Source organism: Ascaphus truei, chromosome 14 (assembly GCF_040206685.1).
Source record: "Ascaphus truei isolate aAscTru1 chromosome 14, aAscTru1.hap1, whole genome shotgun sequence".
Lineage (NCBI taxonomy): Eukaryota > Metazoa > Chordata > Amphibia > Anura > Ascaphidae > Ascaphus > Ascaphus truei.
In genome coordinates, this window is record NC_134496.1 from 41,746,153 (window position 1) to 41,770,594 (window position 24,442).

A 24,442-nucleotide genomic window follows, 5' to 3' on the forward strand; every position below is an offset into this window, starting at 1 on the left:
GGAGGCCATTTAATTAGGCACACAATTAGAATTTTTACAGAGTTATAACAGGAGCACCAAACGACTGCCAGCTTAGGTAAGAATGTAGAATGATACATTGTCACTCGCTTTCCATATAATAATAAGAAAATAAAGGGGAGGATGTAGTATTGCTGCTTTAACTACTACTGTAGTAATAAGATACATTTACCATTCAGCTACTGAAAAGTTGCAGTACTTTAACTGCCCAGGTTTAATGTACTTTATTATGATGCCGTCAAAATCTTTGCATCATATGGGAATGCCAATAAAATAGTTATATAGACGTACATACTGTATAAAGCGCTGCTTTAAACATAGTTTTGTCGTAAAAGCGACGCAACGAAGAGTAGTGACCTCAAGTATCTTTGTGCACCAATCTAGAGTATACAACTGATTTTATTGTGCTAGTGCAGGGATGGGCAACGACGTAAGGGCCACAAACAGGTAAGGTTTTCAGGATAGCCCTGCTTCAGCACAGGTAGCTCAATCAGAGGCTCAGTCGCAGAGACTGAGCCTCTGATTGAGCCTCCCGTTCTGAAGCAGGGACTGATTGAGCAACCTGTGCTGAAGCAGGGTTATCCTAAAAACCTGACCTGTTGGTGGCCCTTGCAGACTGGAGTAGCCCCCCTCTGTGCTAGTGGGTGATGTTAGAAGCAGAGTTTGGACGTTGTCATTGGCACAGTTCTGCAAGTGATAAAAACACTAAAATAAAAAATTACAGGTATGCACCACTTTCTATATACATTCTATATACATAGCCCCTATGCATTTGTTTACTGACAGGCTGCCATATTCTCTTATACAAGACTAATCTCCAATATGGAAAAAAGGGGACATACTGTATAGTCAATATGTGCTGTCCATGCATGCTTACCTGACACAGCTGGTATCCAATCAGCAATGTACGATTGCATATTCTTGAGCCAACGTTTGCTATTCTTATATATTATATATTCCATATCATTGTCCCTGGCTTATTATTGTGTAGGTATTAAGACATTATTTGTCGCTTACAAATGAGATATTATACATGATTTTTGTAAGCAGCTGCAGCCACCCCAGGGTTACATGCTTCGAGCCAACCACAGTGCCACAACAATGATTACTGATTGAAGTGGCAAAAAACATCCAGAGACTAAGGTTGTATGAGATTATACAGTATGACGGCTGCCTCTGCAGTCAGGCCTGTGGCTTTATTTACACAGGTGCACAACTGGCACAGAGAATAATTGCAGAGTAGGGCACATGTGCTAAGCCAGGTGACAGAACTGTGTTATATCCATATGGGTTTCCTAAAGCAACAATTTCAGTGCTCTACTGATGTACTTGGTAATGCCCATATGATGTACTGGGCATAAGAGGCACATATAATGTTCTAGGTACGTCCTAGGCAAATGCTCAGCTTTTTGGGGCAGTTTGGGCTGAAGGATCTGATGGAGCCCGGAAATAGGCTAACGTTACCAACATTTCCAATGGGCAAATCCGATGTGTACTTAGTACCTGTAAAATGTAGTATTAGCTGGTTTCTGAGTTGGATAGATGTAGCCTCCCCTGAGATGAAGCCCAAGTTTGTCACTTGGGAGATACATGGAAACGTGTTGCTTTCTCCATGGTGCTTGGATACCCTATAATATGAAATTGCACGAAGAGTTAATAATAATAATAATAATAATAATAATAATAATATTAATAATTGTTGCCACAATCGAATAGTTGTAAGCAGAGAAACATTACAATTCTAAACAGTATTGTAGAAAACAGAGGCAGAAAAACTCTGAAATGTTCTGATTATATCACACTTTTCTGCCAGGTTTTTCTACTAAGTGGCCTACGTACTTCAGTAGGGGTGACCAACTCCAGTCCTCAAGGGCTACTAACAGGTCAGGTTTTAAGGACATCCCTGCTTCAGCACAGGTGGCTCAATCAGCGGCAAAAGACAGGTAAGCCCAATGCTACATCCAATCTGACAAAATATAGATGGTAATAAGTATAAAGTTAAATACTTCAATAATAATATTTTCTTGGTCATTTAGTTAAACCATTTGGCCAAAGCGCTATAAGTGTAGTGTTAGGACCTGCACATTTGGTTATGCCTTGACGTTGGTATGCAGGCTTATAGCGCTTTGGCCAAAGGGTTTAACTAAATTACCAAGAAAATATATATATATATATGATGTGATGAGTATTGGGGTTTCAGCTTGCTGGGAATGTCTGTGTTGGCTCAATCAGTGGCTCAGTCTTTGACTGAGCCACTGATTGAGCCACCTGTGCTGAAGTTGGACACCCCCTGTACTACAGTAAGTGTCGCAAAGTCCATTTGTGGTGTACAATTCACGCACGGAAATCTGAAATGCAATTGTGCTCATGTGCGCCAATCTACTGTACTAACCTTATTTTTCCCCAATATGTGCTTTAAGCATCAAAAATGGTTTTAGTCAAATTGACCTGTGCGCCCAAAAAATTATAAAACTCACATCAAAATCATTCGCTAAATTGAACCTGGCGTAAGCCCTATAAAGTTTGTTTGTATTGTTAGCCCAGAAATAAGTTGCTACACATGAACCAAACATGTGTTCGAGGGAGCACAGATGTTTCAGTATATAAATTAACATTTATTATTTTCACTGCATGGCTGTTATCACTAATATTACACTAATAATTTATCTTTTTATTAATGCTAGTTATAATACAAAAATACTCATAACTAATTTACAACTGTATTAGGTATTCATCACAATGCGATGTGGCGAAATTCATTTTACACAATGAACTATGCGTCATAAGTATGAAGTCTATGGCGATTTTAAATACTTTTTAAGCACTAGACTTATGACGCACAATAAACATCAAATATGATCTTATTACAAGGATCTCTATATGTTTTCTATTTTCAATGGGAACTGGAGCAATACTTTACTTTTAAATGGTGGAATGAGATAGGAGTGAAAGAGACAGATAGATGCCGAATTTTCACACCAGTATAAGTTTTGCTATTAAAGGGACAGTTGAAATGAAGAGGTCAGAATTAGTATATATTTTGATATTTTTTAAATAAGCAATACATTTCTTCGAAAAATTCAATCACCCTTTAAGTATGTCTCATCTATTTTTATGAATATGTATCGCTTCTTGTCTGTATCCAAGCATATGAGCTAATTATGTTTACCCGTTTGATTAAGGACGGCACAATAATTACTTGGCAAACATAAGAACAATTTGGATAACTAACGGGATGTCTTTTGGTTCCAAAGGTTGTAAAAAAAACCTCCAAAGAACCAAGTTAACATGGACATATTAAAAGCTTAAAACAATATTTTCAAAATACTCCAATATTAAAAAAGGGTGTAAATTAGCTACATTTGACCTATTCCACGTGCTAGGCAGGACTGTCACTTTGAATTACGTAATTTAATTATATATACTTTGCTCTTTACACCCACAAAGGGGGCGGGCCGGGGGCGGGCCAGTGACGTCACGGAGCTGGTTCGCCCTCATTGGGCGAACCGCTCACGTGACCGGCCCTGCACTCCGGCAAGCGCTTGATTTTAAAAATTACCTAAGACCTACGTTTCCGCGCGCTTGCAGAAGCGTAGGCGAGCCCCTACTAAAGCCGCTCTCATTGCGGCTGTAGGGGTTCACAGGTAAGTGCAAGCGCGCCTCAGCACGGCTCAGCGTGTAAGCGCTGACCATGCCTGAGGCCTTAGGCTCTACATTAAAGAGAACCCTAATTAAGAAGCATATGTACCGTATATATAGATTTTCCAATTCCCCCAAAATCACAATTAACTGAAAATGTGTCTCTGTAAAAGGTTTGCATATTACCAATCTAAACCAAACTTGTTGTCATATATAAACTGAAGATATTTCATGGATGGTCACTGTATAGGTACTGGATGGATTCCACTTACTGTCTCGTAATCATACCACACTGCATCCGGTATGTATGCCTCAGCAAACTCTGAATTCTAATATAATAAAGAAACATGACATTTCAAGTTACAAACAGAGCATTCAATAGCATGTCCACATATTTGTTGATCTCCCATTTTATATGTTTGTTTCACGTTGTGTTAATGAAATTATTAAGGCTTCATCAATCCCTACACCATCAAATCACATTCAAGGTACTGAAAGTAAAAGTAGAACAAGTGAGCCACCTCTGATCACGCAGAATAAGATGAGACTCTCTCATGGTCGTTAAGTGGACGGTTTTGGCGATAAAGGAGGAGATCTGTACTAGACTAATGCAATTTCCTACATTAACGTTCAAAACCTGCATGCAAATACTACCATATGGTACTGTAATAACCATACATAACCATTAGAGTATCCTATGGTAGTAAAGAGATTTAACCACTTTAGCCAAAGGAACTCCAACCCCATTGGGACCAACTGTGCAGATGGACCAATCTCCACCTTATATAACATCCTCCCCTCCCCCCCCCCAAAACGTCATGGATTCAGCTGTCAGACTGTGCCACATTCCAACCTGAGCTACATTGTATCCTAAATAAGCAGCCACCTTACCTTCTTGTTTCAACATTGTCTCTCATTCCTTCTAGATTGTAAGCTCTCTGGGCCGGCCTTACATCTCTGTATCCGTTTGTACATGTTTGTCATCACTTGTTTGCAACTATTTCTTTATGTAATGCATATCTATGTGCCCCATTGTACCGCGCTGCGGAATATGTTGGCACTTCACAAATAAACAATAATAATAATAATGCATTGCAAACAAACGCCTTTAGTGCACGTGCTGCAACTAAGGTGTTAAAGCTAAAAACACCCTGCCTAGCTGGCTACTTGGACTACCATGGGGTTATCATACAGATGCAGCAGCCGTTATTCGAACATATCATGGAGCCGTTTCCGTGTGCGCTGCTGACCTTCAATGCTCTGCATTTTAAGCCAACCAATAATCTTTCTTATGATTTCCAATTTATATAGTAGGGTTTGGGTGTATTAAGTAGATGAACTCTATGAGGCTTTTATGAAGCACGTTGGCCCATATCCACTAAGTGAGGCTATTCCATAAATGCCTTGTGGGTTATTTACTAGTCTCTCAGCTGCAAAACTGGTGCAAATGAACTGTACTAGATTTATCAATGGAATACATTTCCATTGTTTGCAATGGGATTCCTTTTCTTTGCTAAATATGGTGTTATTGCTGAACTGGTTTTTCCCCAGTTTTGCAGCCAGGAGACTTTCTATGATAGATCCACTTGTGGTGCCTGAACAAACTTTATGGTCCTTTCAGTTGAATGGCCCAAAAGGAGACTTATTGAATAGAACCAATTAGTAAATATGGCCCTTTATGTTTGTAAAATCCCACTTCCCTCCCACCTTCACTATGGCACCTTCCCCATCTCCAGTGGAGTTCTGGAATGTAGTCCTATTCTGAAACCAAATCTAAATAATAGGAATTAGGTTATTTTATTGCATTTCTGTCAATATATACTTCCTTAGCTCTATTACAGGATCTGATCTATCATGCTGATACTTACAATCATTGAAATGTACTACAAGTAATATACAGTACCTCATTAAGTATAGGTGTGATGAGAAGGCCAGGACCCCACAGAAACTGTTGATCGATTCCCCATGTTGCTTCATCAGAGTAGAACCTATATGAAACCAGATGACTGGGATTTTTGCATTTGATTATCAAAACAAAAATGCTATTAATCTATAAATGTACATTTTCTGCTGATCAGTTTGTTTGGAAGTTTTTTTTATGTTGAAACTGGAACAAAAATAATGAAAAAGATGTAAAGACTTCACATCATGTATACATTTCCATTAGTAGAATATATTGAAAAACAAAAAAGTTTTGTGGAATTGTTTCTGACAAAATTTGAGCGCTATTTACTCTTAAATAGCAAGGTATCCAAACAATGTTAGAGTTTTCTGACAAATGCTGGCTAGCAATTGACTAACACATAGGGGCTTATTCTGTAAGCTCTGTTAGCGCTGAACCGTGCGATTTGCACGGAAAGCCGCATTGACTTGAAGGGGGATTTGCGTGCAGATTGCACGGTTCAGCGCCAACAGAGTTTACAGAATAATCCCCTATTTTTCTGCCAGCTTCGTAAACAATTTGAGCTATCATTAAAAAGTACTTGTAACTATAACAATTTATTGGTATTGACAGCAATGTATGTCTTGGCCACTTGCAATCATCATCTTACAAAGAACAGTTTAGATCAATCACTTACTCATGAAGAAGAGGCCTCACTACTGTTTCTCCTTTAGTGTGAGCTTTGTAGAATAGAGTATAAAGGTAGGGCAGCAGGGTATAGCGAATGTTTAAGTAGTGCTTTGATGTCTTGACCAAGAGTGAATCGGCTCCGTAGGAAGCAGGATCCTGATCCTGAAATCAAAGAATTAAATTGTATTAAATAAATATCATTTGGAGTTGTGTGGAAAAGCCTGTTAACTGATTTTTTTTTTACCGGTTGATGCAATCTACTACCAAGAAAACATTCCAGAAAAAGCCATAAGAAATTTTCACTGAACAAATAAGACCAAGTTTGATCAATTTACTTTCTGATATAGACTACAAATATATTTTCCTATGTAAAAATAAGCCATTAGTTTTACTTTTTTAAGGACCAGATTCCAAAATCTCCGGTAAATCAGGGCTCATAACATGACGTTACCCAACGCACTAATTTAGCAGCACTGTCAAAGCTAATTGTATGCTAAGACAATGGCCCTTATTGCGCTTATTGGCCTAGGCTTAACATCCTGTTATTGTTGCGTTGTTCCAATAACGGGAAGTTAAGTATATCTTATTCAGGCCCTGCAATAGGTCTCTTGCATGAATTGAAAAAGAGAGTCGAGAAAATGGAATTGACGCCAGAAATAAGTCTATAAATCATGCCTAACTTTGGTGTTACACCCACCCACACCCTGTAAAAGCCCTATTTCATGGACTGGATGTGAGTAACACCAAGTTGAGGTATACCATAAGACCTAAGATAACGCTACGTCACTGTGTTAACCTTAACCTTTAGAATGCCCTTATAATCTACTGTACAGTAACTGGTATGGCATGGGACCCAAATAACAAACTAGGTACATCACGGGCTCTTGCTTGTATTTTAGGCTGACTGCTCCGATGAGCGAGATGGAAGTGGCTCTCACTCCATTTCTGTTTCGAACATTCAGACCCCAGTCACGTTATGTGATCGCTCCTGTTGTGATCACATAATGTGGAAGTGCCGGGGGTCCGGTGGCACTCTGGTGTCACGAGACCCGAGGTGACTGTAAATGTTCTTCAGTGGATATGCGATGTTATGACGATAACGTCTCACTTGCATGTCAAAACAATGTGTTGTAGTTAACACTATGCTCTTTACCGGATTACACATGGCTCAATGTTATGTTATTGTCCATTGAAGATACACTGTTATTCTTAATGTGATGTTAAGTTAGGTTATTACCACGTTAAGTGACTTAAGGAAGCTTTGTGGATCTGGGCCTAAGTGTTTCGATCAAGCCCAATTACTGCATATTGAAAAATTCACTGACTCCCTACTCCCTTACAGTTGTGGATGTATAATATTTTTATATTGTTAACATTTGTATAAGCTATAAGAAAATTCATGCTTTGTATTACAGTATATGAAGGGTAGCAGGGGAAATTGCATGTACTGTATATGAAATAAGTTTTTTCATTCTCTGAACTGTCTGTCACCTTATAATAGCTGACTCTGTGTTTATTTTTCTGAGGTGCGCCCCTCCAGTTCTTACAGTATCTGTTAATTCTTTCTTTGTTGAGTTAGGCAAGCGATATATAGCTGTTAGCCTTCAAGGGGGAGATGAGATTGCAAGACATCATATGAAATGATGCATGCCCGCCCCTTTTTGGGGTATAAGTTTGACTGCTTTGGACTATCTCGGCAGTGGATTTTATGTTCTATCAGGCGCATGTCTTGATGTTTATGTGGATGTACTCCTGCAAGCGGCTGCTGCAATAAAGTTTCTCAACAGATTACTTTTCCCTAAATAATAATAAGTGTGAAGTGAGTTTTTCCACGACACTGTCTAGTTCAGAGGTTTCCAACTCCAGTCTTCAATGACCACTAACAGTGCAGGTTTATGGATACCCCTGCTTGAGCACAGGGGATTCAGTAAAAATGATTGGGCTACCTGTGCTAATTAAAGGATACATACTGGACACCAAACAAGCTCCTATTGAACCCCCAAAATAACCACAACATATATATAAGCATTCCACTCAGGGGAACTGGCTTGCTTGCAGTATGGTTGTGACAACTCTAATACAGAGTGCTTTTCCTGGTAATGTACAGGTTAATAAAAGCTTCAATCAAACTTAGAACTTTGCAACTAATATTGACAGATTTACTATAAATCATTCTTCCTGTTATTACACAGGTTATTAAGAATCTATATTAGCGTTAGGGACCCCTGAAATGTGGTCTGACGTTGGCGCAGGGGCTTACAACAATTTTGGCCAAAAATGTCAAACTAAAAGACCATTTTACTTAATAGATATTTATACATATATATTTAGGCACTGTACCGTGTATGAGTTTCACTGGATGTTCTAAAACTGAGCTCTGTCTGTGTTTTATGTTCTGTCTCTGGTTTTAACTAATTAAAGGATAGCCTTAAAATCTGCAGTGTAATTGGTCCTTGAGGACTGGAGTGAGGAACCTCTGGTCTAGTTATTATGGGTTAATTGTTGTGTCATTACCTCCATGGGAACATGTAATAGAAATCGTTTATATCCCAATATAGGAACCCCTTTTTTGTTCATGTAACATTTAGACATTGTCATTATAAAATACTAATTACATTGCCTCCCAATTGTAAAATGAAATGATCAAGCAAGGACATTTGTAGGAAATGTGGATGGTTTCTCTTTTTGTCTTTTTCCTATGCTGATGCCATACAGGTATATCATTTACCCCACTTTTTTTCTTTACACAGGTGTCCCAGATTTTATTATAGATATGACAATCTGACTTTGTTCACTGTTTACTGTGACTGTAGTCTCAACTCCTCTGAGTATGCAAAGGTATCTGTCAGCTGCACCCAGCCACTGGGGTCTTGGCTACACATATGTCCAGTCCACTAAACAGTGTGAGGCTAAGGGGGAGAAACCATCTAAATGACAGCACAATACTATCTTCCTCCCCGATGTGAAGCCCGAATGGACGTGGAACTGCCTGTGGCAGCTTATTTATTCTCATACGGTATTTGCATAAATTGCAAGCTTTCATGGCAATTTTGCAAATACAGATTTGGGAAAAAATTTGTGCAAACGCAATTTTTTACACAATTTGCTATTCTCTCTCATGTTCTCATGTACTAACTCATTTAACACATGCCATCTTTTAAGCCTCTGCAAGTATTTTCTATCTACACCAGGGATGGGCAAAGAATGGGCCACATCTGGCCTGTTGGAGGGTTGCCTGTGAACCGCCACAGGTAGGGCCCTACCTGTGGTGGGGGCGGTGAGGCAGCAGCGCTGCTGGAGCCCATTCAGGAGGTCCTAACACGGAAGTTAGGACAGACTGGAAGTCAGACCCAACTTCTGTAATCACTGCCTGGGTGGGCTGTAGCTAGGCTGCTGCCTCTGCCGCCTGCACCACAGGTAGGGTCGGAGGAAGGAGAGAGGAGAGTGGATGAGGGTGAGTAAGTGGGGTGGGTGGCTAAGAGAGAAAAGGTTAGGGAAGATGCAGGTCGGGAGAAGCTGGTGAGGAGGGGAGCTTTGGTAAACTGGACTTAATGTAGATTCTACATTAAGTCTGTGGCCCATGAAGTTTACCAAAACCTGTCAACTGGCCCTCCAGTCAAAATAATTGCCCACACCTGATCTAAACCATGAAATGAAGTAACATATTGTGGCTCTCAAATGTTACCTTATATAGCTCAGCATTGTGATTTCTAGAAAATGGATAAAAAGCTCCAACTTGCATCCATCTCCTGCAGAGGTCTTCAGAACAATCATCAAAGAACCCGCATATATCTGCACCAATCTATAAAAATATATATATATTATTTGATAGGCAATGTCAGTTAATCATTTTACATGGTTATTCTTTTCTTAAATAAGTTGCAGGAATGTTAATCAAACCTAACTTTTTTTATCAAAGGAACTGGAAAAATGAGTGCGCTGAATGACAAGGCTATTTTATCCAATTATCTGCTGGAGGCATAAGGCACAAGAGTGCACAGCCCCCTGGCAAATCGGTATCATGTTCTCGCTCCTCAGCGACCACCTTGTTCGTGATATCACCGCGGTGATGCAAGCAGAAGGGAAGGGTCCTGCTAAATTATCATCTCCCCTAGAAAACTAGCAAATGGGCATGAAGTTGCTACTACATTATGGGGCCTCTTGTGTGCCCTGCCAGCCCTCAAGACATAATAAAAAAAGAATGGGAGCATCTTGCAGTTTTTATGGGGCAAAATAAACCAAAAATTGTGGCCAACACCCAAATATAACTATAGAGGAAGAAAGGTTGCGGTCCTCTTATCCAATGTTTCACAGTAAGGCAATAACAATTCATTTACGAATCTTGTGTTTATTCGTGAACAATCAGAAAGTACAGACAACGTTTCAGGTCCATCCTGGACCTTTCATCAGGTGCCCTCGAAATAGTAGCTAGGTCATGGGGCTCTCTCATGGTTAATTTACACATAGGCGCTTATTTAACACTCTGTAAAGCCATTTTGCAGTCTTGGAGATTTTAGTCCTGTTAAGTTTCATAGCCCTTAACTAAGCATTGGGAAATGGCTTAAGATTGGAGATTGTTTGGAGGGAAGATCGGCCGGTTCCTTTAGTCTGCGGATCAATCTCAAAAAGGGCGATTTGCCTTTTGCGGAACAGCTTTATGGAAAACTCAGAAAATTTCAGGAAACGAATTTGGACTGGTTCGCCATCTCTGCTTAAGAGTTCATTAAATAGCAGCCAAAGACTACTTATTGTGTACTTAGTACTGTGTAGTAAGAGTGGGCACTTATTTTGGTTCCATTTTTTTTAATGTTTTGGGTGTTATTTTGGTTCTATCATTTTCCGTATTTTGGTTTTGACAAAACTCAATGTGTTTGGTTTAGGGATTTCAATATATAAATATATATTTTTAAATAAATAAAAATTAGCAAGAGCATGCTAAAAATAAATATAAAATCAAAAAAGCAATTTGAAAAATAAAATAATATAACTAAAAACGTAAAAAGATATGACGAGAAGCACATACAGTGGGGTCCTTGGCCTGGTGTCCAATCATAATCTCTGCATAATTTTGGTTCCTAATCTCGGCATATTTTGGTTCTAAAAATCTCGAAGGTTTTGGAATATAGGGTTCTGCTACGTTCTGATTTCCCATGCCCGTTTTTGCCAATCTCTACTATGTAGTATGTTCTATCTAATGTAAATGATCATGGAATAGCCTTGGTAGAGGCTAATACAATAACAAATGTTTAAAAATTGCATTGGATAGACTTAAAGCTACCCTAAATATTAAAGAAAGTCAAAGATAGTTTTATAGGGTCCGAAGTTTTACAGCAGATAGGAAAATGGGCAGACTATTATTATAATATTTAGCTATAATCTCTGCATATTTTGTTCTGTTCTCAGTCCAACTGTCACAGACACATCCAGTTGGCAATAAAGTGGATCACATTGTTCTACATACAGTACAGTATATAAACACAATTTAGTGCTAATTCCCACAGATGACCATTCGCTTTGCAGACTTATTTATGTAATGTGCTTACATAAGGTACTCCAAAAAGACTGAACTCAAGCATTCCTGGTATAGCCCATTTAATATCATTCCAGTTGGCAGCATTATCTCCAAGCCAATGTCCTGAGTATTTTCCTGATCCAGCAAAAGTAGAACGAGAAAAAATAATGCTTCTTTTTCCAGGGAAAACAGCTTTGATGGCCCTAAAAATGAAAAGTCATTAGAAATATGTAGCTTCATATATATATATATATATATAAAATCAAAAAAATAAAAAAATAAATAGATGATACCGTTCTGTGGCTAACGAAATGCTTTTATTTGTGCGAGCTTTTGAGATACACTGATCTCTTCTTCCGGCGATGTAGATTGTAACATCGCCGGAAGAAGAGATCAGTGTATCTCGAAAGCTCGCACAAATAAAAGCATTTCGTTAGCCACAGAAGGGTATCATCTATTTATTTTTTTATTTTTTTGATTATTGAAGCTCGGCTAACACGGTACTGATACCTCTACATGTATATATATATATATATATATATATATATATATATATATATATATATATACATACACATAGTTGTGTTTATGTTATAATGATGCTTTGCTTTTAATAAACCTCTACAAATTTACAAGTGCCTCAATAATATAATTAACTTCAAATGTTACAGTAATTAAATTAGAAATACTGTGCACAGTATTTCTAATTTAATATATATATATATATATATATATATAGTCAGATAAGGCAGTTGGCACTCCAATAGGTGCTGGTAAGCCACAGGTGCACGTCCCATATAGAGAATGTAGTTATACGTTACCGTTCCAGGGATTGGTAAACAAGAGACAGCACTCAATGTTGAAAATCAAAGTGTATTAGTGAAAGCAAAAATACATCCAGAAACCCAACGTTTCGGTCCTACAGAATGGGACCTTCCTCAGGGGGATGTATCCCCCTGAGGAAGGTCCCATCCTGTAGGACCGAAACGTTGGGTTTCTGGATGTATTTTTGCTTTCACTAATACACTTTGATTTTCAACATTGAGTGCTGTCTCTTGTTTACCAATCCTTGGAACGGTAACGTATAACTATATATATATATATATATATATAATAGGGACCACATAGTATCTACACACACTTATATTAATGCAACACCCTCTTACATTTCTATAGCTACCCACACCACTACAGATGCAGCAGCCGTTATTCGAACATATCACGGAGCCGTTTTCGTGTGCGCTGCTGTACTCCATGCGGCCAATCACGCGGTTGCTTTGTTTGAATTTCATGTATCCCGATTTCTTCGGGTGCAATTCTTCATGTTTCCGTTGCATAAATAAATGAATTGTAATGTGTACAGTACAGTACGGTGTCAATTTCCAGGTGTTTAAAAACCAGAATACTAAAATGCCATTTTCTGCACTCGATAAAACACGAGTCAACACGCAGTAATGACGCGCCATGACATGGGTATTCCGAGGTATACAACACCCGGTAATGACGCGCCATGACATGGGTATTCCGAGGTATACAACACCCGGTAATGACGCGCCATGACATGGGTATTCCGAGGTATACAACACCCGGTAATGACGCGCCATGACATGGGTATTCCGAGGTATACAACACCCGGTAATGACGCGCCATGACATGGGTATTCCGAGGTATACAACACCCGGTAATGACGCGCCATGACATGGGTATTCCGAGGTATACAACACCCGGTAATGACGCGCCATGACATGGGTATTCCGAGGTATACAACACCCGGTAATGACGCGCCATGACATGGGTATTCCGAGGTATACAACACCCGGTAATGACGCGCCATGACATGGGTATTCCGAGGTATACAACGCGTGATATTTTCGAATAATGGCTGCTGCATCTGTATATACACGTCCACACAAACCTTTTGTAAAGCGCTGTATATTCTGTGGGCGCTTTACAAATTTATATTTACATACACACACACATATATATACACATACATGCACAATCTTACATCACTTACATTCAGGGACCATTTAACACATCAAGTCATAAAACGCATGGGGGAGGGATGCGCTTCAATCACAGATCACATTCCAGTATGCACTGTTTTAAAATAAAAACCCTTTTTTGGCTTCATTCATTGTAACACCGCCGGAAGAAGAGATCAGTGTATCTCAAAAGCCAGCACAAATAAGTATTTCATTAGCCACAGAACGGTAAAGTCTATTCGTTTTTTATTTTTATATACATATATATTTATTTATATATGTATATATATATATATATATATATATATATATATATATATATATATATATATATATATATATATATATATATATATATATATATATATATATATACGACTATTAAGGTTATGGTGGGTAAAAAAAAGTGACTAAAACCTTCCACAGTAAAGCATAAAGCAACTGTAAATATTCCTGTATATTCATTTGCATGTCTTAGACAGGTCTGCAACCCTGTCTTTCACCATTATCACCCAGCAAACAGCACTTCCACTGCAGCAAGGGATTCTGGGAAATGACATGCAAATGAGCACACAGTGCCACTTTTTATCTCATGCTCACATTACATGAGCAACCCTTAGTCAATGTACAGTATGCTGCTTTAAACACAGCTTTTAAGCAAGGACTTGGGAGATGCAAAGTCAGTTAACCCACTCACAGACATGTTTCAACCTTGATGGGTCTCATCAGTGTGAGGTTGGCTTGCTGACATTTGCTCAAATGAGATAAGAGTAGGTAATCACCACGACTATTAAGGTTATGGTGGGTAAAAAAAAGTGACTAAAACCCTCCACAGTAAAGCATAAAGCAACTGTAAATATTCCTGTATATTCATTTGCATCTCTTAGACACCTGTCTTTCACCATTTTGCAACCCTGTCTTTCACCATTATCACCAGCAAACAGCACTTCCACTGCATCAAACTGACTTTGCATCTCCCAAGTCCTTGCTTAAAAGCTATGTTTAAAGCAGCATGCATTGACTAAGGGTTGCTCATGTAATGTGAGCATGAGATAAAAAGTGGCACTGTGTGCTCATTTGCATGTCATTTCCCAGAATCCCTTGCTGCAGTGGAAGTGCTGTTTGCTGGGTGATAATGGTGAAAGACAGGGTTGCAGACCTGTCTAAGACATGCAAATGAATATACAGGAATATTTACAGTTGCTATATATATATATATATATATATATATATATATATATTGCAAGCCGTACATTGCGTTCCCTTATGTTTGTAACACAATGACGACACATAACTCAGCTTCTAAATGTAATGTTCTTTTTATAACTGTCAAAAAACTGCTCAGTTAGTGGACTTGCAAAGCCAGCCTCTGATAATCGGATGTTTTACCCCTGTCATGCCAAAGCATTGCAACTTAGGGCACTCTAGCAGCCGATTCAGTGGTTAAACTTGAAAAGGGCACACATTTCCTTTGCAAAGCTCATCATGTTATGTGTAGAGGGATAAATCAGATGCACAAACTATTTCTGTATCAGTATTGAGCAACTATAAAAATATCCAATAGAAAAAGCAATAAAAAGCAGCAGATCTTACTCTTCAGTAGACAGAACCATTGAGTATCCATACAAACTGTGGACATCATAATGCGACCCCCAGGCCTGCTTTGCATCCATGCATAAGGTCTTTGAATACATGACCCCATCTAGAATTCCTTTTAAAGAAAAGATATTAAAACATTTGTGTTATATTTGTACAGAGTTTTATATAAAAGTATTTAACAAACTCTCAGACCACCATATGTTTTGGATTACTAGTGTCTAATTGTAGGCCAGTTTCTTTTCTTAGAAGGCTAATTTCCAAATGTGTTTATTTTTTGACACCTCGCCATGCATTTTTCACTAAGGCTATTTTAATGAACACTGTAGTTCATGGTAAATCAATAAGTCAAGCACTAGACAAACTTCTGCCATCAACCTTTATAGCCACCATTAAAAACATTTTGGAAACACTGTGGACTGGTAATTAGCGCCCCATTGTAAATTGGTTTGGAAGGCTGAAAAATAAATAACGTAGTGTTAATGAAAGGCAACAGATATGTTCAGATGAGCCTAAACCAGCAGTGGTCGATAGCCACTGTATACTGTACTTTAGTCTGTACCCCACTGAATACTAGCTTCTTAAAAAATAATATACAGTGCTGGAAGGAAGATGTTTCTTGTCACTGCTGTGAACAACTAAATTACCAACATAAATTATTTTTGAGAGCGCAGATCTCCTTTAACCCCTTATCTACAATATATGCAGAAATGCATTCAGCCTCTAAAACCCAGTGTTCTGCTATTAGTGTCTAAACAGTGCTCAGTTAGTGGACTCGGGCCACCGACAGGGGGGGACAGACGGGACAGGTGTGCCCGGCCCGGTGTCTGCCGTGGCCAGGCCGGCAGGTGCTGCTATTTGGGCCCTCTCTCTCCAGCTGCAGGCCTCGTCACTCTGTCCCACACCAGGCCCTCTGATGTCAGCGCTCGCTGGGCCTCCCTGTCATGCTGGCATCAGCTTCCGGTGTTCTGGCGTCAGAGAGGCCCAGTGCGTGCCAGCGTTGGAAGATTGGCGTGGGACAGAGTAGAGGCCTGCAGCTGAGGGAGAGCCGGGTTTCGGCTGTGAGAGGACACCGGGCCCGGCCTGACCATCCACAAGGTAAGTCTGAGATTTTTATATGTATTGGGGGGGTTGGTGTATTTTTATTACATATTGAGGGTGTAAGTGCATTTTTATTATGTATTGGGAAGGAGGGTGTATTTTTATTATGTATTGGGGTGGGGTTTATTTGAATTATGTATTGCGGGTAGGGTTATATGTATTTAGGTGGTGTTTTTTTGGTATTTTGTGGGGGGGATTGAGTGAGAGTGGGGTAATTGACGGAAGGTAGGGGCAAGTGAGAGGACAGAGGGGGGTAGGGAGTGAGTGAGGAAAAGGAGTAAGAGTGAGACGCAGAGGAGAGAAATACATGCGAGGTGGGGGGGGTGTGAGTGAGGAAGAGGGAGTAAGACGGAGGGGAGAGAAATACATGGGAAGAGGGGGAAATAGTGGGGGCTCATGTGGTGTGAAATGGGGGGCTCGCAATACCACCACAGGGCGGGGGGGAGGGGCGCGGACGTAACTCTAGTCCTGGGCCCTGGGAAATCTGTCTGCGCCCTGAGTGGACATGTGAAATTCTTATTCATCCAGCAAGTGAGAACTTCTTATAACCAGCAGTGCTTTGCTGGCTCTTCTGGGTTCAAATAAAAAATAAACTGATGATCACGTCTACAGAGAGTAATGAATTGAACGTTATAAGTGATTGCTAATAAACATTTAGCAGAGCCTCAAAGGGCTAATAATCGTGCATAATTAGTCATAGGTTTTGGAATTTCGCAAGCTTTCAGTGTGCTGCAAATAAAAATATCACTTGTGGGCACAGTCCCACGTCTCAGACAGGTCTGCAAACCTGCCTTTCCCCATTATCTGTTCGCATACAATGCTTCCACTGCAGCCAGGGATTCTGGGTAGTGACATGCAAATGCACATTCACTGTGTGTCACTTTTTTCTTCTTGTCCATTTTAACATGGACCCATTAAAACTTACACCGCATTATTTTTTTTTTCAAAAACAGCTTGGGTTAAAGAAGTGCACAGCCTGTATGCCTACTCAGAGACAGCTGTTTCAACCTTCTGGGTCTTATCAGTGTGAAGCATGCTTCTAGTGACATGTAGCCAGATAATAATTGAAACATGGTGTGTGTGCCCTATTTACAGCATATTCTCACCATTAAGCCAATCTGGCCATTTTAAGAATGTCGCAAACTAATCTAGTGATTTTCGAGAATCATTTGTAAGCAAATCTAGCAATGTTTTGGAGAATTTGACAAATTAGCATATCCGGAGAAATCACAGCACACATTGCTTGTGAACTTTGACGACAATTTTTTTTTTGCAGGTGAATTTCACTTAGTTTGCAACCTTGGACAAATGGTTCACACATCACTAATTGTGGCAAAAGCAAGCAGCGTGACATTCCAGGAAAATATGTTCTCATTACCAGGGGAACACAAAGCTGTATCATGTACACCAGTTACTTGGAGTATTTATGCTGCTATGCAGTGGTATATTTAACACACAATCAATGTCTTATATCTCTCCACATTGTTAATGCCCATTTAGTTCCAATTGTACAAAAATATCTAATTTTCTTTCACAATACCTTCCTTTATTTTAACAGCCAAAACAGAAAAACAGATACACAGAAAGAGACATAGAGCAACATCATATCTAAGATAACAGATAATTAGTTAGTGATTGTTTAATGTATAACTTCTGTTTTCAGTGTGTGAATAATCTGAGGCGTTATATTAAGTTATTAAACATCTACTGTAGATCTGATAAAATAATGAGCTAAAGTAACTACAAGTTAGTAAGTGCTGAATTAGGCATTAGCATTTTAATATAGTTATGCTCATAGGGCTAGCTTGCATGCCTAAGGAAAAATCAATAGCAATTGTAACATTAATTAAAGGGTTTGCACTGATCCCTTGAGAATATAAGGCAGAAAGGGGTTGTTTATAGCATTACATGAAAACATTCCCCAAACCAAAATACACTATCATTTAAACAATTCCTATATTATAAAAATCAATGTATAGTTTCTGTTAAAATGATGTGCCACTTATATTCAAAATGATATCAAACCTTCATTTTTCCAAGTTATTAAAATGTTGACTTACTTGGTGTAAAAGGAGGATAGTTTAAATTATTATCAGCACAGCCTTGGATTGAACCTTTTATAAAGCTGGATACTTCATTCATGTCCTGCGTAAAGAACATCAGACTATCAGTGTTCAAAACGATTAAATACAGGTTTATAGAAAAATAACTAGTTAATATTTATATATATATATATATATATATATATATATATATATATATATATATATATATATATATATATATATACTTTTAAACACAAATAGACAAATATGTATTCAACATTTAAAATGCTAAAAATGACCATATGGGGTGAATTTTTTATGTTTCTTAGGTCAAAAGTGCAAAAGAATTGCATAGGATTTATTAAAATAATAAAATCCAATTGTTTTCTTTGGGATTATTTTTCTTCTACAAATATTTTTGCTTCAATTTTGCAAGCATCTTCTATTGTGTTATGTTTGCAATATGTACTGTATCCACTATATGTATAAAACCCCAAAAATAATACACTGCAATAAAATATGATTTTATCAACCAGTTACATAAATAGGTTAAATGTAAAATCTTCAAAAGACAAAATCCCCAATGCTACAGCCAATATGACAAATGATATAGTTAAAAACGTATCTGTCTCTCTTCTCATTAGGCTAAGGCCCCGCTACCTCCGACCACGCGCCCGCACTGCAGACAGGCGGCGCTATCTGCGGTCTGTAGGGAGCAGGAGCTGAAGCGGGGAGCGTGGCCAAAACGGGTCGGGTGGGCGCGGCAATGACGTCGGGGGGCGGGGCCATCACAGTGTCAGGGGGTTCCCTTCCCCGCTCCCCGAAGCCTCCCTGAAGAGAGAGTCTGTGGGAGGGAGCATGGGGGCTCCCTTGCAGCTGCAGCTGCTTTCCCCGCTCCCCGAAGCCTCCCTGAAGAGAGAGTCTGTGGGAGGGAGCAGTGGGGCTCCCTTGCTGCTGCAGCTGCAGCTGCTTTCCCCGCTCCCCGAAGCCCTCCCTGAAGCCTCCTCTCCTCATTGCCAGGGGTTCCCTCCCCCTCGTGCAGCTGCAGACACAGAGGAGAGAGTCTGTGGGAGCGGACAGGGGGGCTCCCTTGGTGCTGGTGCTGCAGCTGCTTTCCCCGCTTTCCGAAGCCCTCCCCTCCTCCTCTCCGAAGCCCTCCTCTCCTCATTGGCTCACAGCCACACCACGTGACGCGTCGCCGCTTGGGATTACAATTCTCTTGCATCCCCTGGCGGCTGACGCGTCACAGCGTGTAGTGAGCCATGCAGGGAGGAGGGACCGGGACCTGCTCGGGAGGACACCATCACATGGTGAGTGGCGCGCACGCAGCCGCGCGTGCCGCGAGACACAGCAGGTCCAAAGCCTAAATAAGGCCACGCTTATAGTGCTGGAGTCAGCGACGCAACGTTGAGTCAAAGCTAATGTATTGACGTCGTAGCGTGCGCTTATATTAGGAGCGACGACTTGGTCACGATCGCTGGAAGTCACTTCAATTTGATTTTTCCAGCGACCGCAGCGTGACATCAGCATCGCCATCACCGGCACTATAAGTGCAGCCTAAGGGTTATTTAGTCAAATGATTTGGCCAAAGTATCTATAATAATAACTTTATTTCATATAGCGCCTGTCTCCCAATGGGACTCAAAGCGTTACACAATTACAGTATTGTTCATGGTATGCAGCGCATAAAATTGTTTTTCAGACACAGTCCCTGCCTAGATGAGTTTACAATCTATGTTGTTGGTGCCTGATGCACAGGGAGATAAAGGGCCTCATGCAGAGAGCAGCGCTATGCAGAATTGGAGAGGGGGAAAAATTTTACCTTTTTTGGAGAGTTTTTATGTCCATATGCAGAAAGGGCAGAAAACTGCCTTTCTGCATATGGAGAGTTTCAACCAGCGCTATTAGCGCTGTTGAAACTACTGGGGAAAAAATCGCGTTTTTTTTTTTTCCCCTCTCCACCGGCCGCGGAGCGCCAGCTGCTTGGTGGAGAGGGAAAATGTTGAAAATCGCGCCATTTTTTTGCCGCGAACAGCCACTAGATGGCGATCGCGGCTCTCTGCATACGGCAGAGAAAAAAACTGGAGAGAATTTAAACTCTCCAGGCGCGCGGCGAATTTGAAGGGGGAAAAAAAAATGGCGCTTTTTTTTAAACTTGCCGGTTTCTGCCTTTCTGAAGGCAGAATCCGCCAATTAATGCCGCTTTCACTTTTTGCGCTGCTCTCTGCATGAGGCCCAAAGTGACTTTCCCAAGGAGCTGACACCTGGAATCAAACAAGGTTCTGCTGATTCAACTCAGTGTCACACTCCTGACCCACTCCTCCAATATTATCACACCAATGCCCTTTTACAGGTCTTGAAACTACCTGCAAACACTCTCATAACCTCTCTAATGGAGGGAGAAATGTGTTAATATTGTTATGCACCTGTGTGTTGTGCACCTGTGTGTTGTGCACCTGTGTGTGATGCACCTGTCATTCACAGGTGCATAACAAGACCTGCTATTTAAAAGTGGGATGAGCACGTTTAAAACCAGGGGCTACAAACCTCCAAACTATTGTTGTGTGTGTTTGTAAATGTAAAATCATCTAGCAAAAGCTGAATCACAATAATTTATTAAAATGTAGGAGGTTGAAAATGTTTATATATCCCCTACATCCTGGGTTTCCACCACTTCAATACATGCAGTATTTCAGTAGTAGTTAAAATGAGTATACATATACACTCACATCTTTCTCCGAAGTGTACTATATATTTAGCATTCCTTCAATTGATGGGAAAAGAAGGTGTATTTCCATCCCAGGCTCAATTTACAGGCAGCGGTGTTAGAGTCAGTAATAAATCATGCCACGACTCTGGTAGGTATGACCGAGATTTATATCGCAACCATAAATTGGACACTTTTGTCAGCTGTCCAATTTAGGACTTTACAGCAATAAACAATAGAGGGTTTCAAAGTCTACTGCAATTGTCAAACAAGATGTAGTTAAAACATTTCCAAAGTCTTACAACCTCCATTGAAATTACTTTATTAAATAAAAGTGTGCTCATTTGCATGTCATTTCCCAGAATCCCTGGCTGCAATGGAAGCACCACATGCTAAGAGATAATGGTGAAAAGCAGACCTGTCTGAGACATGTGAATGTACTCACATGTGATATTTTTATGTACTTTATTAAATGATACATGTAAACGTTTGATAATCTACTTACAATCCATATGCCATCATACTTCACTTTGTTGTAAAAATCCTTGCATTCTTCCACCCACCATTGTGTGCAGACATAATTCGTGTAGTCAGGGAATACGGTAATTCCTGGCCAAACCTACAATATAATATAATGGTGTGACAGACATGTTTAAACATGCAAAATACAACATTCCTACTAGAACATGCAAAACTATAAAAATCTAAATATTTCAACCTCCTTTAGAATTGTGTACTTTAGAATCTGTGATTGTATGCATGTTCAGTTTACAGGGCTCCATGTTAAATGGATTAGAAATAAAGTGTGACACAGTGTGCTAATTTGCATGGCATTACCCAGAACCCCCGGCTGCATTGGAAGCATAAAACAACATAGTGGGGGAAAGACAGGGTTGCAGAGCAATGCGAGAAAGGCAAATGCACAAGTGGTGTTTTTATTTATTATGCCTTTTAAGATATTTTTACCTGAACATAAAACCTGCTCAGCAGAAATAACACATTCTGCCCACCCCACTCCCCCCTGTCAAAACCCTCCCCTTCATTTTAGAGATTAAAGAAGGAAAAAGCCAAGGGCTGCACATTTTGGACTCCTTTAAAAAAAAAATACAATTAATGATATTGTAGAGATGATAATGGCACTGATAATAAATCACATCTCAACTACAATAATGTCTATAGCTTTTCATATTTCACATAGGGTTACCAGGTGTCCAGTATTGAAGTAGACTGTGTCCTGTATTTGGACACTCTGTCCAGTAAAAAATTAGACATAATACTGGACATATATGTGTCTGGTATTACCTCTCTGGACATAGTGACCTGACTGGCTTGGAGGGGGGGGGGGTAAAGGGGGGCGGGTGGGATTGCCCCAAACAGGGCTGTTGAGGAGGTGTCAGGAGCCTGGGGGTGGGGCCAAGGAGAGGAGGAAACAGCATGAGAGTGTGTGTGTCTCTATATCTCGAGCCCATCGCACCTTTCCCCATTGTGTTCAGTATATTTGGAGAAGCCACCTGGCAACCCCAATTTCATATAACAACAGGATAGAGTTTTTCATAAATGAGCTGCATTACCTCTCCAATAACTGGAGTTTTTCCATCGGACTCGTTTACCCAGACACCTAGTTTCTGACCATGTTCATATGCCAGGTAACTACCATCAATAAGTGGTGAAGTAGCAATAGCAGGATCCTAGAAAAATAGAACAAAACATCAAAACATTAAATATATATATTTATATATAAATATATATATATTTATATATATATATATATATATATATATATATATATATATATATATATATATATATACACACACAAGTCAGTGGAGATGACAAAACTTATCAAAATATCAGCACTAGGAGCAGAAGAAAAAATGTGTTTATTTAGTCCACAATGTAGACATACTGTAACCCGATGTTTCAGTCCTGAGGGTTACCCCCTTTTTGTGATATTCACTGACTTATATTATTTACCGTGCACCACAAACAGTAACCCTCTGCTGAGGTATTCAACCTAGTGTGTGCGGCATTATTTTACTATATATATAGTATAGGTATATATACTGTACATATATATATATATATACATACAATTGTAATACAATAGAAAGGATAGCAAATTCATAATTTACCAATATGATAATATATCTCTGGCCATGGGCATGTAAATCATCAGCAAACGCAGGAAGATCTTTAAACTTCACTAAGTCATACGTGAAATCTTTCCTATTTTCCATGTAGTCAATATCAGTGAATTGAACATCCTGAAACAACATAAGATGCATGTAAGAGATATGGTTATGACTGAGCATCAGAAAAAAAATTGTTTTAAGGTGAAGAACTCTAGAGATGGGCGAATTTTGGGGCCAGATTTGGATCTGCCGCAAATTGGACCAATGATTTCCGCTGATCAATCTCCAATTTCCAGATTTTTTTATTTTTTTTATCATTGACAATCCAATCCGCGGATTGCTGAATCCTCGGATTGGATTCTTAAAATCCACAAGAGGGTTGCGCAATCCGCGACTCAGAATGGTATTATCCACCAGCGGATTGTATCCAATGGCGGTTTTTGTATCTGCACGGATTGAAATTGGCACAATCCACCGACGGATTTTATATCGCGGAACGGATTTTGAACGGAAAGCTCGGGGAAATTCTGCAAAACATATTTAGATTTTTTCGTCCGTCTCTAACTCTAGCTGCATATCTTCCTACGTTCATTTTTAAAAATCTTATTTAAATATGAGCAAATATTATAATTTTGCATTCAATTAAATAATGAGAAAACCCCAAACATAACAGCCATACATTTTCAAGAATGTATCTTCATGTTTAGGTGTATGATGTGTATAATGCAACAATACTCATTGTGTAAAATACCAGGTGAAAAGAACAATTTAGTTGACATTTGAAAACTGGGCACACACATAGTAAATAAATGACACCTTGTGTTGTACTTACGTAAGGTAAACCAATGGCTCTGTTTCTTTCCACCACAGCTTTAACTACATCCAAGGATTCGTAACCCCAGCGGCTCAAATGAAAACCCAGAGTCCAGTACGCAGGCATGTAAGGTCTTCCAATAAGCTGCAATCGAAACAGATATACTGCACCGACACACTTTATTCGAGCAAATACCCGGTATGTACCTGGCAGATACCTGGAATGCGCCGCTCCTAACCTCTGACAAGCCCTGTTGCATTTGCCTTCCCAGCCTGGGTTCATGCCTGGCTGATGGGCGGCTGATCTGTTAAATGATAATGA

At 39.6% G+C, this 24,442-nt stretch overlaps 1 protein-coding gene across 1 annotated transcript in view; it reads right to left on the bottom strand.

Moving 5' to 3' along the window:
- Positions 1-24,442, bottom strand: part of SI (sucrase-isomaltase) — a 142,517-nt gene that overhangs the window by 94,546 nt on the left and 23,529 nt on the right. The window contains exons 10-21 of the mRNA XM_075570611.1: positions 24,140-24,265; positions 23,308-23,439; positions 22,747-22,863; positions 21,681-21,794; positions 18,484-18,568; positions 15,320-15,437; positions 11,773-11,944; positions 9,915-10,031; positions 6,237-6,391; positions 5,561-5,645; positions 3,930-3,986; positions 1,522-1,646 (exon numbers count right to left, since the gene is read on the bottom strand). Coding sequence (XP_075426726.1) covers positions 1,522-1,646; positions 3,930-3,986; positions 5,561-5,645; positions 6,237-6,391; positions 9,915-10,031; positions 11,773-11,944; positions 15,320-15,437; positions 18,484-18,568; positions 21,681-21,794; positions 22,747-22,863; positions 23,308-23,439; positions 24,140-24,265 — 1,403 coding nt within the window. The remainder of the gene's footprint in view (positions 1-1,521; positions 1,647-3,929; positions 3,987-5,560; positions 5,646-6,236; positions 6,392-9,914; positions 10,032-11,772; positions 11,945-15,319; positions 15,438-18,483; positions 18,569-21,680; positions 21,795-22,746; positions 22,864-23,307; positions 23,440-24,139; positions 24,266-24,442) is intronic.